Source organism: Podarcis raffonei, chromosome 16, assembly GCF_027172205.1.
Source record: "Podarcis raffonei isolate rPodRaf1 chromosome 16, rPodRaf1.pri, whole genome shotgun sequence".
In the NCBI taxonomy this organism is placed as follows: domain Eukaryota; kingdom Metazoa; phylum Chordata; class Lepidosauria; order Squamata; family Lacertidae; genus Podarcis; species Podarcis raffonei.
In genome coordinates this window covers 10,227,276-10,243,268 of record NC_070617.1, presented here as the reverse complement: position 1 = coordinate 10,243,268, position 15,993 = coordinate 10,227,276, and the positions used below count along the sequence as shown (strand labels likewise).

General features: G+C 48.0%; 1 protein-coding gene across 3 annotated transcripts in view; it reads left to right on the top strand.

Annotated features, from left to right (window-relative positions):
- Nucleotides 1-15,993, top strand: part of ASH1L (ASH1 like histone lysine methyltransferase) — a 72,700-nt gene that overhangs the window by 14,502 nt on the left and 42,205 nt on the right. For all 3 annotated transcript variants that reach the window (XM_053369093.1, XM_053369092.1, XM_053369091.1), the window contains exon 3: nt 6,490-11,317. In XM_053369093.1, coding sequence (XP_053225068.1) covers nt 6,490-11,317 — 4,828 coding nt within the window. The remainder of the gene's footprint in view (nt 1-6,489; nt 11,318-15,993) is intronic.

Here is a 15,993-nt window from a genome sequence, read left to right as displayed (position 1 = left end):
ATCTACTTGCACCCGGGGGTGCTTTCGAACTGCTAGGTTGGCAGGCGCTGGGACTGAACGACGGGAGCGCACCCCGCCGCGGGGATTCGAACCGCCGACCAAGCGATCGGCAAGTCCTAGGCACTGAGGTTTTACCCACAGCGCCACCTGCGTCCCTTAATAATAATAATAGTAATAATAATAATAATAATAAAGTAGTAGTAGTAGTAGTAGCAGCAGCAGTATTCATCATTTAAATTACATCAGGACAGGGAAACAGCACTGATTAAATGGAATCATAGACTCCAGTATGTTAGAAGCTCAGAGGGGGCGACAGCTCATTTGCATGCTATTTCCATTGGGCTCCGTAGAGCTTTTCCTGACATATAAGGGAAGGGGTTGCCTCCTTTCTCAGATAATGCAGCTGAATATTGGATCATAATATTTCACACTTTAGAGTGTTAAATGTAAATTGCAAATGCTCCCTTAATCTTTACAGCAACCCTATAAGGCAGGTCAGTTTTGTTAATCCCTATAGTTTGGGACGACTGAGAATGAGAATATGTATATGTATTAATGTGTTTTCATCCTGCCCTTTCTCCAAGGCGCTAAGGGCACTCAGTGAGGTGCTTTGCCAAGAAGGGATCTGAATCTGTCTCTCCCCAATAGCAGTCCAATAGTCCGTGCAATACACTGTGTTTTGGGCCACCCAGTGAGATCAAGTTGGAAGTTAGAAGGTTTCTAACTAGTAGAAATATGGGAATTGCCTTGCTGGGTTAGACCTAAACACCATCTAATCTTCTGGCACTGGGTTTTTTACCAGTGTGTGACCAGCCAGGTGCCTCTGGGCAGCAACAACCAGAGCATGGTGGTGATAACCCCTATTTAGGGATTTCACATCTTTGCTGGCTATGTCACAAGCCATTGTTTTTCCACTCCGCCACCTGTCAAGCCCTGATGATGAAGGGAGTTTTCCAGTTTGGGGCACCACTGTTGAAGGTGCCCCAACTGCCTTTCGGCAGCAGTATCCAAATCTCCTCCTGCCTACCTTTTCTACTGCAGAGCAGGAAAGGTTGCCAGTTTGCCTTCTACTGCCAAGGGCGTTTGGGCTCCTTGGCCCACACAACTGCCAAGCTTTGCATGCGGACCACCATACAACCACTGGAATGATCCCAGTTCACCACTGCAGCATCACAGAGGGTGGGAAGGGCTGGCCATCCACCAGAGGACAATACCACACTCACCATGGTGAGGGTAGTTGTTGACCCCTACCCCTCTTCTTTGCCAGTAGCATCTGGCATTCAGCAGAATTCCATTGAGTTACTGTGGTTAAGAACTGATAGACTTATCTTTCATTAGCTTCTCTTTGGGAAACACTCCCCCCCCCCACCTGCAGTTAGTTACTATCAGTGAAGGTATTGCAGGGACAGAGGGATATGAAGCAGGGGCCAGACAGATGAAGCACAGAGGTTTTGTCTGGAGCAGAAGTGAGGAGCCTTTGTCCCACATGTTGCTGAACTGCAGCTCCCATCATCCCTGGCCATTGGCCATGCTTGTTGGGGCTGATGGGAGTTGCAGTTATGCAACACATATTGGGGGAGGCAAAGGGTCCCCCACATGTGACATAGATGATCACTGTGAAGGTGTGATGTGGGATTGTTTTCTCTGGTCTTGGCAAGAGTTATGTTCCAGGACTTTTTAGGGCAGAGTAGCTTCCAGCCAGTCCAAGTGAGCCTGAAGCAGGTATGTGGTCCACTCCAAGGGCCATATTCTGGCAGCAGATCAGGAAGTGCTGAGTTCCAGAGTGGCAATCCCTGATCGGAGGCAGGAGCCTAGGCACACATTGTCCTCATACCAGTGATGGGTTGCTTGTACTGGGGAGCAAGTTCTGAGGATGGTGTTTATAGGGCTTAGTGGACAGGGATTGTCCCTAGGGATCAGCTTGACTTGAGCACCCAGGCAGGCTGGTAACGGCAGCCTTGACATTGCCCTCAAAGTATTGAAGTGGCAGCTATGCTTTCCATGGAAGCAGAATGCTGATAGCACAGGAGGCAAGACACTGGAGCCAGACCACTAAAAGCCCCAGAGCGGATTCTGTTTGCTGCCTTAAAGGTGGTCCTTGGCTGAGTGCCTAATGGCATTAGGAATAGGTGGGGCATAGTTTCCAAGGCCTATGCATTGCCCATGTTGTCTTGGAGAGCTTTCTCCTCCCTCCCTGACCACAACAAGAGGAAGTAAAATATTCAATATGTGGCCCAGCTTAAGTCTGGAAGAAAAATGAAGCTGGGGGCTGAGAGAACACAGCGGGTAGCACTGCATAAAGGGGGAGAAACCTGTCCAAACAAGCTCTGGAGCCCCGGTCAGGATAGTGTTTTTCCCTTGGGAGTGTGCTGCACTCCGCTGAGCGCATTTACACTGTGCAGAGACAGGAGCTTGAAGGCTTGTTCCTTTTGCCATGTAAGGGAGCTCCAAGCACCCTTGGTGGCTATTTTGGGAATGTGAATGGGCCCTTGCTTTTGACTCCAGTGCCGTAGGGCAGATTGTGGCTGCCTCCTCAGCTGCCTGTTCCATATGTGCACGCAAAGGAAGCAGAAACCCTTCTCTCTCTGCAAATGTAAGGCTCAAGCAAGAATGTACATACTATTGCAGCTGCCGTGGCAAAGCTGGGCTTGGTGCCAGACTCCTCTCCTCTCCTCTCTCTCTGCTACAAAATCCCTCCAGCGCCAGCAGCTTTCAAAGTAAACAACAGAGCAGGATCGAGAGGCATCCACCCTCTGTCTGTCTGTCTGTCACAGCAGGGCCTCTAGTAGCAACTGAGCTTGGTTAGGGTTCAAGGCAAGCAGTTGGCAGGATGAGAAGGGAAGCTCAAGCCTGGGAGGAGATCAAAGCCTGCCATGTTCTAAAGGTTGTACATTAATTGAGGTGGCTTAAGAGCAGTAGCTGTGAGCCCCCCCCCCCTTTCCTGGGCAGCATCCCACCTCAGCCCCAAGACTCACTGGTGGCTTTAGGCAAGCTGTTGTGCTCTCTGCTTCCACTCCTCACCTGCAAAGCAGGATCATAATGCTGGCTTACCTTTACAGCAGCCTGCCTTCAACTTGCTGCCCCCCAGATGTTGTTAGACTCCCAAACTTCCATCAGCTTTAGCCAGCATGGCCCAGTAGCTGAGAGGAGTTGAACTTCTTAAAAAAACAACTTGTGGTGCACCAGATTGAGGGAACCTGCCTTGTCCTGGGCTGTAGTAATATAAAGATTGAGATTCTGTTCTGTGGAACACTCTGAGTGGCAGCATTTATTATTTTTTGTGTTTTATATCCTACGTTTCTTCCACGAGGGCAGAGTACCTGGTTCTTCTTGGCAAACTCCTATCCAGGTGCTGAACAGATGCAGACCTGCTTAGCTTCAGCAAAGTTTTAGCACCATATTTATTCAGGCCATAACTTTGGCCACTAGCCTTTTCATACTTTTGGGGCCTGCTGTTAGGTCCAATCTGCAGTAAGCCTAAGAGATTTACATTATTTAATTTTTGTGTTTATATCTCACCTTTCCTTCAAGAAGCTGAAGGGCAGATTGTTAAAGTTTTTATGTGGGCAGGTAAGAGCTTACCTGTTCCTCCAGGCCTTTGGCTTATTTTAATTCCTACCTGCTTGTGGGTTTAAAAAAATGATTTAAATGCTTTCTGGTCTACATGGTCTGATTATTTGTTCAGGTTTGCTTGTAATGTAACTATAAACAGTATTATAAGTGCTAATAACTGAAACACAGGGCTTGCATTTAAATTTCTTTCTGTAGGTGCCAATCTTTCTCTTGCCTTTTCTTAGAAGTCTTGAATAAGCAAAGCAGGTGGTTCTGATGCTGGTGGCGCAACCCACTTCAGGCCAGTTGAAAACAGATGCTCGAAACCCCTAAATGGTCCGAGTTTAGGGTACGTTAAGGACCACCTACTCCCATGCAATACCTTGATCTCCCAGAGGCCCTGTGCTGAGTGTCTCTTGTTATCTGGGACAGGACTTTTCAGCAGTGGAGCTCCCTGGGGTAGTTTGTTTGGTCCCCTCTCTGTTGGTGTTTAGGTAGCAAGCAAAGGCTGCTTTTCAAGGGAGTCTTTATGGAATTCCTGAGCATGAGGGAATGCTCTGCCAATTCCTGCTTCTGCCTAGCTGTGCTGGTTTGTTTTATTGGCTTAATTAGCGACATGGAGGTTTTTCAAGTGCTTTTGTTTTTTTCTGTGGAAAATCTTCCATTTCGTAACAATGACTTGAAGCTGATTGCAAATAAATATAAGGCAGGCTTGGCAATTTCAAAGCTTTTAGCTTTATTAAATGCATGTAAAATAAGCATGCTGAATTAGGGCATCAGAATTTTTTTCTGCAGCAAACTGAATATTTTCCAATGCAAAGTACCCTTATTTGCATAGGAAGGTTTTCTGGAAATCTTTCTAATTCAGAATTTGCTGGAAAACCCACATCACTGGGAGTTTTGTCAACTTTCTTGGACATTATTTTACGGGAAGGAACTTTCCTCCTTTCATGTTCTTGCCCCACCCTGTTAACACTAAGCCTCCCTGCCAGGTGCTTAAAATTACCCCACAATGGATGCTTCCACTGTAGCCTTGTTTCATCAACATAATTACTTGCCCTTTATTTATTACATTAGCACCACTCCCAAGGTGTCAGATCAGCCTACATTTTGCTTTCCCATTTTGTCCTTGACCCTGCTCTGTGCAGAAGGTAGGCAAAGCTAACAGGGAGCGTTATTTGGCAAAGAGCTTCTTATGGCCCAGTATGGGATTTGAGCCTAGGACTTCACACCTTGGCCAAAGTAGCGCCTTGCGGTGCTCCACTTACTGCAAGCACCTATTAAGCTGCGGGCCATTTAGATCTTTCATGCAACAGAATCAGGAGTGTGGCAGAGCGCCGGGACCCATAGATTCAACCCTATTTCACACACAATAATAATTCTGCTTCTCCAAGCTTTTTGCTGAACCTGACAACCATTTCATATTTGATTCGTCTCTTGACTTTGGTTCCTGGATCTGCTTTTCTTTAGTTTTTTTAGCCAGTTTTATTATTTGTTGTAAGCCATTTTAGAAGGCCTAACCATAAAAGAATGGTGGTGTATACAGTAAATAACAAGCAAGTAGTCTTGCTTTCCTGGGCCTCCCATTTTTTACTTTGACCTGGCAAGGAACCCGTGTCCCTTTTAATGGCCACTGTTCCATTAGCCAGCGCTTGCTGGCCTGCCTGCTTACCCTCTTAGTTGCCTCTAAACGCCTGCGGCTATTAACCTGCTGCTGCTCTACCAGCACATCCAGCCTAACTACAGAACCATGCACCCTGTGTGTTTCCTTTTCTGGTCTCTTACACTTGCTTGCATATACTAAATCATGTCTCCAGTCAGCCGACGAGCTCCTTGGCAGAGCAGGGGCTGTTTCTCTGTGTGTTCTGGAAATCCCCCAGTGTGCTTGAGGTGCTGTGAATGAAATATTAATTACTGAAATGTATGAATGAAAGAATTCCTTTGAGTCAACAAATTGTATGGTCCTAGTAATAAGGGATGGGCATGTTCTCAAATAGTGAGAGAAATGTGAAAAGTGGGTGGGGTGAGTAATGCAATCTTAAACCAGCATTGGAAAGGTCCCAAGTACTTGGTTTTCCAAACTTCTCTAAGCTCTGGTTGGCAGTTAGTGTGAGTGTGGGCAAAGGCTCTAACCCCTGTCTCCCACCCCAAAGTCCCCAGGCAAGGAGTCCAATGCTGTTGAGCAAGAATGGGGAAGCCATGGCCTTATGAAGGTTGATAGACTGCTTCTCTCATCATCACTGGCTCCCAGCCATGCTGGGTGGAGCAGAGGGAAGTCCAACAAATTTTGGAGGGCCATGCCTTGTCCACTCCTGCTGAAGATAACTTCTTCCTCTCTAGCCCCCTTTCCCTCCCTAAGATTGGCAGCTCGGGTGGAGGGGCCTCTGGTTGATGATTCCTGTTCTAAAATACCTGTAACACATAGTAACTGCAGTATTGTCTCAGCTCTGTACAGGCCATGGTACTTCAAATTTCTGTTCCTCTTTCTAATAATTTGAATCCTATCTCCCAGCTGTGCTTGTGAGAAACCACTTAGATCCCCCAGGTTTTTGTTTGCTTTTTAAGATACTAGATGTTTGACTTGTGCATGTAGAAACCAAATTCCACTTTTCTTTGTTGGTACGATCCGTTTCCCCCCATTCCCCCCATATTTGCCCCGTCAATGCCTCTTGGCCCCCTGGTTTCCAGCCCTGCAGTACTTCACAAACAGAAATGACCCATTAACCAAATAGCAAAGGCCTGTGTCTGCGTTGCCAGTAGATGGGGTTGGGAAAATAACAAAATCTGATCCTTCTCCTGGCTCACACAGCGTTGGTACCTCAGAAATATTTCCCCTAGGCCTGCCAGTGCAAACCAGTATGATACAAGGAATGCATCCTCCCTTGCTGATGCCTGGGTGCTTAAAGCTTTTCTCATTCTTTTTCTTTAAATGCATAGGACTCGTCAAAGCTGTACAAGAAGAGTGGAGAAGCCACAGCGCCGACTGACAGCTCTGCAGCCGAGGGCAGGCCGAGGGAGAGCAGCCCTCTTTCAAAGAAACTTTCGCCGCTGCGCTCCGAAGTGACCGATTATGGGAAGTCAGCACTTTCCACTCCGGCCAGTAGTCGCGACCCAGACTCAAAGGACAGAGCTCAGATTAATGGAGCACCAACGGTGACAGAAAAACTGGCTCAGCTTATTGCAACTTGCCCTCCGTCAAAGTCTTCCAAAACGAAGCAAAAGAAGCCCTTCATGGGAATTGCTTCTGGATTTGCTAAAGACTCCGGAAAGAAGCTGCCAGTGGTTGGGGCTGTGACCGTGCCGGCGAGCAAGGACTTTGTAAAGAAACAGCTTGGAAGCGGCACTATGGGCGTTGCTTTGAGTAACAAGGACTTTGCAAGGAAGCCACCGGGGATTAGTAGTGGTGCTGGACTAGTCAGCAAGGACTCTGGGAGCAAAAAGCAACCAGGGCCTTGTCCCAGCATGCCTGGGCTAGTTAGCAAGGACTGTGGGAAGAAGCTGCCGATCCTTGGCTCCCCAATGGGATTGGTCAGCAAGGAAATCGGAAGGAAACCACTGTTGTCTGGTATACCACTTGGGCTAGTCAGCAAGGATTCTGGGAAAAGGCTTCTGGGGACTAACAGTCCGGTTGGATTACTTCCCAAGGATTCTGGGAAAAAGATGCTGGGGACTGTTAGTCCACCTGGATTGGTTAACAAAGACCCTGGGAAGAAGCTACCAGGACCAGGCGGTCCAATTGTATTTTTTAATAAGGATGCTGGGAGGAAACATCCAGGGTCAGATGGGCCGATCGGATTGGTCAGCAGGGACTCTGGAAAGAAGCTGCCAGGGCTTGGTGCTTCAAGCGGATTGGTGAATAAAGACGCTGGAAAGAAGCCTCTGGGGGCTAGCAGCCCAATTGGATTGATTACTAAAGAGTCTGGAAAGAAGCCACCAGGGGTTGGCATTCCAGCGGCCTTGGCTGCTAAGGACTCTGGGAAGAAAATGGCAGGGGCCAGCAGCAGTCTGTGTGGGCTGGCCAATAAGGACTCGGGGGCTTTGAAGGCAGATGCTGCTCACCCTTCTGTGGAACCCTTCAAATGGTGTTCTGCGAATGTCATAAGTCACGAAAGTCCTTTGCCGCCAGGCCTCTTGAAAGACAGTGTGGGCAGTAAGCCTTTTGAGAAGCATGTTGCAAGGCAGAGTAAAGAAAGCATCCCAGAAAAGGTAACAGTTCAAAAAGAAGTGTCAGGTGGAGGCAAGGAAGGGGCCTGCAGTCAGCAGGACAGCTCCTCGTCCAGTGAAAGGGGCACGTTTGAAGCACCCAAGCATGATAAACAACTGCCCGTGTATTGCACTTCCCCCGAATTCAGGACTTCAGGAGGCGCTTCTGATGTATCTACAGCCAAATCTCCATTCAGTGCTGTTGGGGAGGGGGGCCTCCCCTCCCCCTCCCCAGCCGCCTCTGTCACTGCTTTAACACGTAGCCCCACAGCAACCTTGGCTCAGTTAGCTTCCAACCCTCTGCATTTAAATAGCACACCTGAGCTCTTAGAAGGAATTTCCGAGCAGATTAGCAAGACCCCGTTTGCCTCTGACAGCACGCGCTCAAGTATGAACCGGGTGCCGAATCCTGGCTCACACGCTGCTGGCAAAGGGGTCGGCAGGGAATTAAACGGTTCCAAAGCTGTGCATGCCGATGACCCCAAACCGAGCCCCACCTTAGGCAGGAAGCCCAGCCTGGCAACTGACTCTAACACCCGTGCCACTGTTGCCCCTTCGGTGGTTAGCTTCTCCAGTTTGTTCAACAATAAGCCCTTTCTAAAGATTGGTGCCATGGCTGCATCAGGTAAACCCTGCCAGGGGGTGGAAACTTTGAGCAGTAGTGGTGGAGGCCCGCAAGCAACACCTCTGAAGAAAAGGAAAGGAAGGAAGCCGCGCTGGACTAAGGTAGTCTCCAGGAGCACTTGCCGGCCTCCCAAAGGCCTAGAATTGGGGAGGCCTGAGCTTTTCAAGAACATTTCTTGCAGCGTGCTGTCAAACAGTAGCCTAGATCAGGCCAAGCTCTTCAAAAGCGCAGGCCCGCCTTCCTTTGCCCAGGACGAGTTTGTCAAGCGCCAGTTGCCAAAGCTCAGCAAGTCCAGTAGCATACAGTCCCTCTCCCTGCTTAGCAGTGTTGAGAAGGAGCCGAGCAAATTTTACAGTCCTCACATGCAGGCTTCCGTTGGGTGCATCTCGGACGACCTGCTGCCTGAAATGTACAAGTCCAAAAGGGGCAGGTCGAAATCCAAAGAGATGCCCCACCTGGAGGGCCCCCCGAAGCGGACCCTGAAGATCCCTGCCTCTAAAGTGTTTTCAGTGCAGTCAAAGGAAGAGCAAGAACCTCCAGTGCTGCATCCGGAGGTGGAGATCCCGTCTTTTCAGCAGAGCCTCACAGAGCAAGCTTTCCCGAAGAAGAGGGGCCGCCCGAAGAGGCAGATCAGATCAGGGGTCAAGATGAAACCCCCTGTCCTCTCTGTGGCGCCCTTTGTCACTGCGGACAGTTCCAATAAGCTGGATCGTGAAAGCGACCAGCGGCAGAGCGAGGATTTCTTTGAAGTAGCAAGCCCGTTAGGAGGCCCCGAGGAGCCTGGGAAGACGAGCGCCTGCAACATGACTGACCTTGAGGTAGAGCCGGACCGCAAGGAGAGCAAGCGCAGCAATGGGCAGCTGATGAAAACCATCATCAGGAAAATCAACAAGATGAAGACGCTGAAGCGGAAGAAGCTCTTGAATCAAATCCTCTCGTCTACTGCGACAGAACCAAATAAAGGGAACGTGCAATCCAAGCTCCACACGACTGTGTCGACCCTCGCTGCCACGTTTGGCTCGAAACTAGGCCAGCAGATCAACGTCAGCAAGAAAGGAACAATCTACATAGGAAAGAGGCGAGGCAGGAAGCCGAAAGCTGTCCTGAATGGCATCTTGGCCGCTAATGCTGACAGCTTGACTCTTCTTGAAAAGTCTGCCCAGCAGGCGACGGGGACGGCGCTCGGACAAGCAGTGGCTCCTTTGCTCCCTTCCGCCACAAATAACCCTGAGATTCTCCCTTCACCCGTTTGTTCTCAGTCATCTGGGGTGAGTGGAGGGCAGAGCCCTGTCAGCAGCGACATGGGCTTTGTGGAGCCCAACTCGGTGCCCTATCTGCACCTCCACTCCAGGCAGGGAAGCGTGGTTCAGACCCTGGCAATGCGGAAGGCCTCGAGGGCCCGGAGGCGGCTCTCCCCACCAACTCTTCTCCCCAATTCCCCATCCCACATGAGCGAACTCGGCTCGCTGAAGGAAGCCACTCCGTCGCCCATCAGCGAGTCCCACAGCGATGAGACGATTCCCAGCGACAGCGGGATCGGGACCGACAACAACAGCACTTCTGACAGGGCGGAGAAGTTCTGTGGCCCGAAGAAGCGGCGGCACTCCTTCGACCATATCTCCCTCGTCCCCCCCGAGACCTCGACTGTCCTGAGCAGCCTCAAAGAGAAACACAAGCACAAGTGCAAGCGCCGCAGCCACGACTACCTGGCCTATGACAAGATGAAGAGGCAGAAGCGGAAGAGGAAGAAGAAGTACCCGCAGCTGCGGGGCAGGCAGGACCCCGATTTCCTGGCGGAGCTAGAGGAGCTGATCAGTCGCTTGAGCGAAATCCGGATCACCCACCGGAGCCACCATTTCATCCCCCGGGACTTGCTGCCCACGATTTTCCGCATCAATTTCAACAGCTTCTACTCCCACCCCACCTTCCCTCTGGATCCTTTGCACTACATCCGAAAGCCCGACCTGAAGAAGAAGAGAGGCCGGCCACCCAAAATGCGTGAGGCCATGGCGGAAATGCCCTTTATGCACAGCCTCAGCTTCCCCCTCTCCGGGACTGGGTTCTACCCCTCTTACGGCATGCCTTACTCTCCTTCTCCCCTTGCGGCCGCTCCCATCGGTCTGGGCTATTACGGGCGGTACCCGCCGACCCTCTACCCGCCTCCGCCTTCCCCTTCGTTCACCACCCCGCTGCCGCCTCCGTCATACATGCACACCGGCCACTTGCTCCTCAACCCCGCCAAGTACCACAAGAAGAAGCATAAGCTGCTTCGCCAGGAGGCCTTCCTCACCGCCAGCCGGGCGCCCCTCCTCTCCATGAGCACCTACCACCCCAGCGTCCCACCGGAGATGGCCTACGGCTGGATGCTGGAGCACAAGCACCGCCACCGCCACAAGCACCGCGAGCACCGCTCCTCCTCAGAGCAGCCGCAGGTCTCCCTTGACACCTTGGCGCCCAGCGGCCCTTCCCGAACCGTCCTGGAGTCCCTGAAGCGCTACCGGTTTGGGAAGGAGGCCGTTGGCGAGAGGTACAAGCATAAGGAGAAGCACCGTTGCCACATGGCCTGCCCGCACCTGTCCCCTTCGAAAGGCCTGCTTGGGAGGGAAGAGCAGTGGGTCCGGAGGGAGCCGGCAGAGCCCAACTCCTCCCTGGCTCTGGGGCTACAGACGCCGCTGCAGATAGACTGCTCAGACACTCCGCCCAACCTGCCTCTGGGGAGGTTCACTCCCAGCTCCGAGCCGGTCAGCAGCGACGAGCACACAAACCTTTTTACCAGTGCAATAGGCAGCTGCCGAGTCTCCAGCTCTGCTGCCACCGGCGGGCGCAAAAAACTGTCTGATGGCTCCGGACTCTTTGGCCCCCAGGAAGCCTCGCTCAGCCGGCCTCTCCGGAAGGAGACGTTGCCCCCTATGGAGAAGGCAGGGCCAACCTTGTCAGGTAAGAGACCTCTTCTCTTGTATGTGTGTCAGTGCAATCTTTTAATAACACCTGGAGTTAGCAAGGCTGAGCCTGCCACCACTTCATCATGTCAGGCGGGCGGAAAAAGAATGTTCTGGGGTTATGAGCAGTTGTATGCAAATCTAGACCTGCCTGGGGGTGGGGATGTTTTCCTGCCCATGTTCCCAGAGATCTGGAGCTTGAAGTACATCAAGCAGAGGGGGCTGACCTGCTGACCAGGTGTGTCCAGGTTCAGAGCAGCCTAGTCGATCCAGAGGCTTCATGCTCTCTGCCAAATGAACATAAGAAACTGCTGTATACCAGATCAGACCACTGGTCCATCTAAAAAGAGAGGAGGAAACTCACCATGTTCGTTGTGAGTTTAACACGGTGGTTTTTTTGGAGGGGGAGGGGGAAGAGATCTTTACTTGAGTAGATTTTTAGCAACAAAATATTGCAGTAACTCCTGTCATCGTTTCATCTTCTTTTTTGCTTTTTGCCTGCCTATGATGCTACCCCAGTTTTGTGTTTGGTCCTTGTTGGTACATCTAGCCCGTTACTCTTGACTTACAGTGAGCCACACTTATTGGTCCACTATTGTCCACACCAATGGGCAGTGACTTTCCAGGGTTTCAGACAGGAAATCTTCCCCAGCCCCACCTGGAGATGCCAGAGATTGAAGCCTGGTCTTCCTGCATGCAAAGCAGCTGCACTAATACTCTGATTGGCAGTGGCTCTCCAAGACTTTTGTTGCATTTATGCTTTAACAATATTGTTTTAGACTGCTTAGATTTTTAAAAAACTATATTAAGCAGTTTTAAAACTGTTTTTGTATAGATAAATAAGATTAAAATATTGGGGGAGGTATTTCCCCTTTACCTACTACCTGAGTTGGAGATTGAACCATGGCAAAGTAGAAGCTCTGCCTCTGAGCTGCAGTGCCGCCACCCCCCCCCCCCAAATCAGGGCCTTTGTGTAAGGACCAATGCTACATGTCCCTCTTTCCTAGTGTGCTGGCAGCAGGATATGTTCTTAGCAAAGGAGAAAAAGGCCTGATTCTGTAGGGGAGCCAGTGGCAACTGAAGAGAATCCCAGGTCTTTTATAATCCTGACATCATAAAAATGTGATTCCATCTCCTAGTAATTGGAAATAGTTATGTTGAATGGCCAGTTGCTATTTCTCAAGATCATGTTCTGTTTTTAGAGGGGTAGCTGTGTTAGTCACTTGTGGCACCTTAAAGGCTAAACAAATCATTAAACCTTTGTGGTCTACAGCCCGCTCTGCTAGATGCAGGAAGTGTTATCCTGAGTTGCAAGTATATATACATACATAATGGGGCAAGGGAATTGTAAACAGTGACATCAGAAGGGGATTAAGTGTGGAAAGTACAAGGACAATGAGAATGTGCAATAAACAGTGGTAATTAGCAAAATAGTCGCTGATGACACAGACATCCTGGCATTGGTAAACCAATCGACACAGGCAGTGTGCTATTTTGATTCATTCCACATGTGATAGCATTGAACCCTTTTATACGGTGTAATTCAGCAGTTTCATAGTGCAGCCTCCCTTTGAAAGTCCCTTTCTTTCAGGGTGGCTACTCTAAGGTCCTTTACATCATGTCCTGGGAATGTCATGTGTGTCTGTAAGAAATGGGTTGAATGTGGGATTTATACATTAGATAAGCTGTTACATTCAGATGGAGAATTTTTGTCATTTTTGTGTGGTATAAATATTATTTGCCAGTGAGTGCTGAATGGCAGTCTCTTCAGTTATAGCATCTGTTGGTGTCTATTTATGGGCGGTTTGCTTTGTTGGAGGAAATCACTGGAGTTTCTCAGAAAACTAAATTCACAATTCCTGTATATGAATGCCTATTAGACCTTTGTAAAGGAGGTGTTCAGGAGCATAGAGAGTTGTGGAATAGGGAATTAGGATGTCCTGGACAACCTAAACAATGGGAAATTGCATTAAAATCGATACAGAATGTTTCTCTGGATTTGAAATTGAGACTGATCCAGGAAAATTGTTTCAGATACATTGGACTCCACTATATTTCTGCATGAAGGTACTGCTTAATAATAATAGATTCTAGAAGTGTAAAGCTGAAAAGGCACATGATTCAGGCATGTCCAGTGATGTGTATACATTTTGTACTTATGAAATCTTTTATATTCCCAAATGTTCAAGTACTTTAAAACTATATATTTCTGTAGTGTTGGGATAAATAGCAGGACAACAAAAGTGGATGTTGCAAACCCTTGTGCTCGTCTTGAGTCTTGTAAGTCAAGCTTGGAAGTATAAAGAGCCACTGCCTATTACGCAATACATTTAAACATATATTTTTCTAAACACCAAATTTGTTTTTTGACACCTGGAGGGCTTATATCAATTTACATGTTTAAGTTTAGTGGAAAGTATTGATGACTATAGGATTCTCAATGTGAGCTTTGTATTGTATTTTTCTTCCCACCCCCCTTTTTAACACATATCTTTCTGTTTTTGTCTTCTTTATTAAACTGGATACTTAAACATATTTTAATTTTTAAAAATGTCCTGGGACGTTGCAATGTTCCCTCATCAGCTCTTGAATAGTGCCATTTCTGATGTCAGAGTTTTGTCCATTCTTTTGCATAGAGACTGGTTCTCTTTGTTCTTGGTAGAATGCAGAAGGGCATTGCTGGCAGATGATGGCACATTGGAAGATGAGCAGGTGACTGAACCCCCAGTGTTGTTCAGATGCCATTATTAGGCCCTGTAATCATGTTGCCTTAGCAGACATAGGGGCAAAGTTGTCTCCTACAGGGGCTGGTCTCTTTGCCTCTATCTCTGTTACGTGGTCTGTTGTTGATGGTGAGCAGCTGTTTTAAGTCGGAGAGTTGTCTATAAACTACTACTACTACTACTACTACTACTATACTATTTATATGCTGCCCATCTGACTGGGTTGCCCCAGCTACTCTGGGAGCTTCCAACAACTATAAAACCACAGTAAAACATAAAACATTAAAGACATTAAAATACAGGGCAGCCTTTGGGTGTCTTCTAAACGTCAGTTGTTTATTTCCTTGACATCTGACAGGAGGGCGTTCCACAGGGCAGGCAGGACTGCTGAGAAGGCCCTCTATCTGGTTTCCTGTAACTCACTTCTCGCAACAAGCATCCAGGCTGAATGATGGGGCTGGAGACACTCCTTCAGGCATATAGGGCATTATATACAGATCCACCACACAAGGCCTGTGAGTGAAGTGTCAAGTGTCCAGCATGGGCTGTAGAGTATTAATGCTACGCTTGAGTGTTTTCAGGTGGTAACTCTGTGTGTAAATGGGCACAAATCTGACATCAGAGATGGCAAGATTCAGAAGTCAGTGGAGGAACCTTTCAACCTTCCAGGACATTTTTTTTTAAAAAAATGTTTTTTTATTAAAGATTTTCCTCATTCACAAAATCACATGCATTGTCTCTTTCTTCAGGTTTCATTTTCTACAGAACAGGGGGTGTTGTTGGGTTAAGATAGCTATATTCAGTTGTATGCTGTCAGTGGGTTTGTGTTGTTGTCTTGTTGGACTGTGTATGTGTTAAAGGGGAGCCATACCGGAGTCTTCCAGGACATTTTGCAAGTGACCTTAAAGTGGACTTTATGGAGCAAAGGAATTTCAAAGGCAGACCGCAACTTGAAACTGCTGAATTACAATATATCAAGAGGTTTAATGGTTTCACAAGTGGAATGAATCAAGACAATGGATTATTAGCACATTATATATGTTAATTGGCTTACCATTGCCGAAATGTGCCTGTCATCAACAACTGTGTTGTGAATTACCACCGTTTCTTATGTAACCATCACCATTTCTACTTTTCTGCATTCGGTTTTCCCTCTGACCTCACTGTTTACAATTCTCCCCCTCTCAAAGTTTTTTTTAAAGAAAATCCCAACAACCCACCCACACACCATGTGTAACTGTAACTGAGGATGACACTTCATTCACCTGATGACTGTAGACCGCAAAAGCTTATGCTGTAATAATTTTTTTAGTCATGAAGGTTCCACGAAACTCTTCATGGTTTCTTCTCTATGTCTGGTAACCGCACTGGTTAAGCAAACTGAGTGACTACAGTTCCCAACATCCCCGACCACTGGTCCTGCTACCTAGGAATGATGGAAGTTGTGGTCCAAAAAGAGCTGGAGACCCAAGTTTGGGAAACCCTATTATAAACAATTCTGTTGGCTTGGTTACTGGGTTGAAACACCAAAGGCACAAATCAGTTTCTTGGGTGGTTTTAAAAAAACCAACAAAAAACTGTGTTGATAACATTTCTATACAAAACAGAGTCTTGTGGCATCTTAAAGACTACCAGATTTATTGAGGCTTACGCTTTCATGGTTCTGCTCCACAAATGTTTATGCTGTAATAAATCTTTTAGTCTTTTAACTGCCACTAGGCTCTGTTTTTGTTCTTGCCGTAATATACTACTCACACCATTACTCCTCTAGAGTTTGCCAGGTTTGCTACAGTCACTATGAAGTTTTTGTTTTTTAACAAGCAGGTAAATATTCAATTTTAGTCATCCTTTTAGTAACACCAATGGATGTCAGTGGACTTAAGAGTGCTTAACAGTGCTTTTTTTTAAAAAAAAAGTTTGTTCTGCAAGCTAATTTTTACTCTGGATCCAA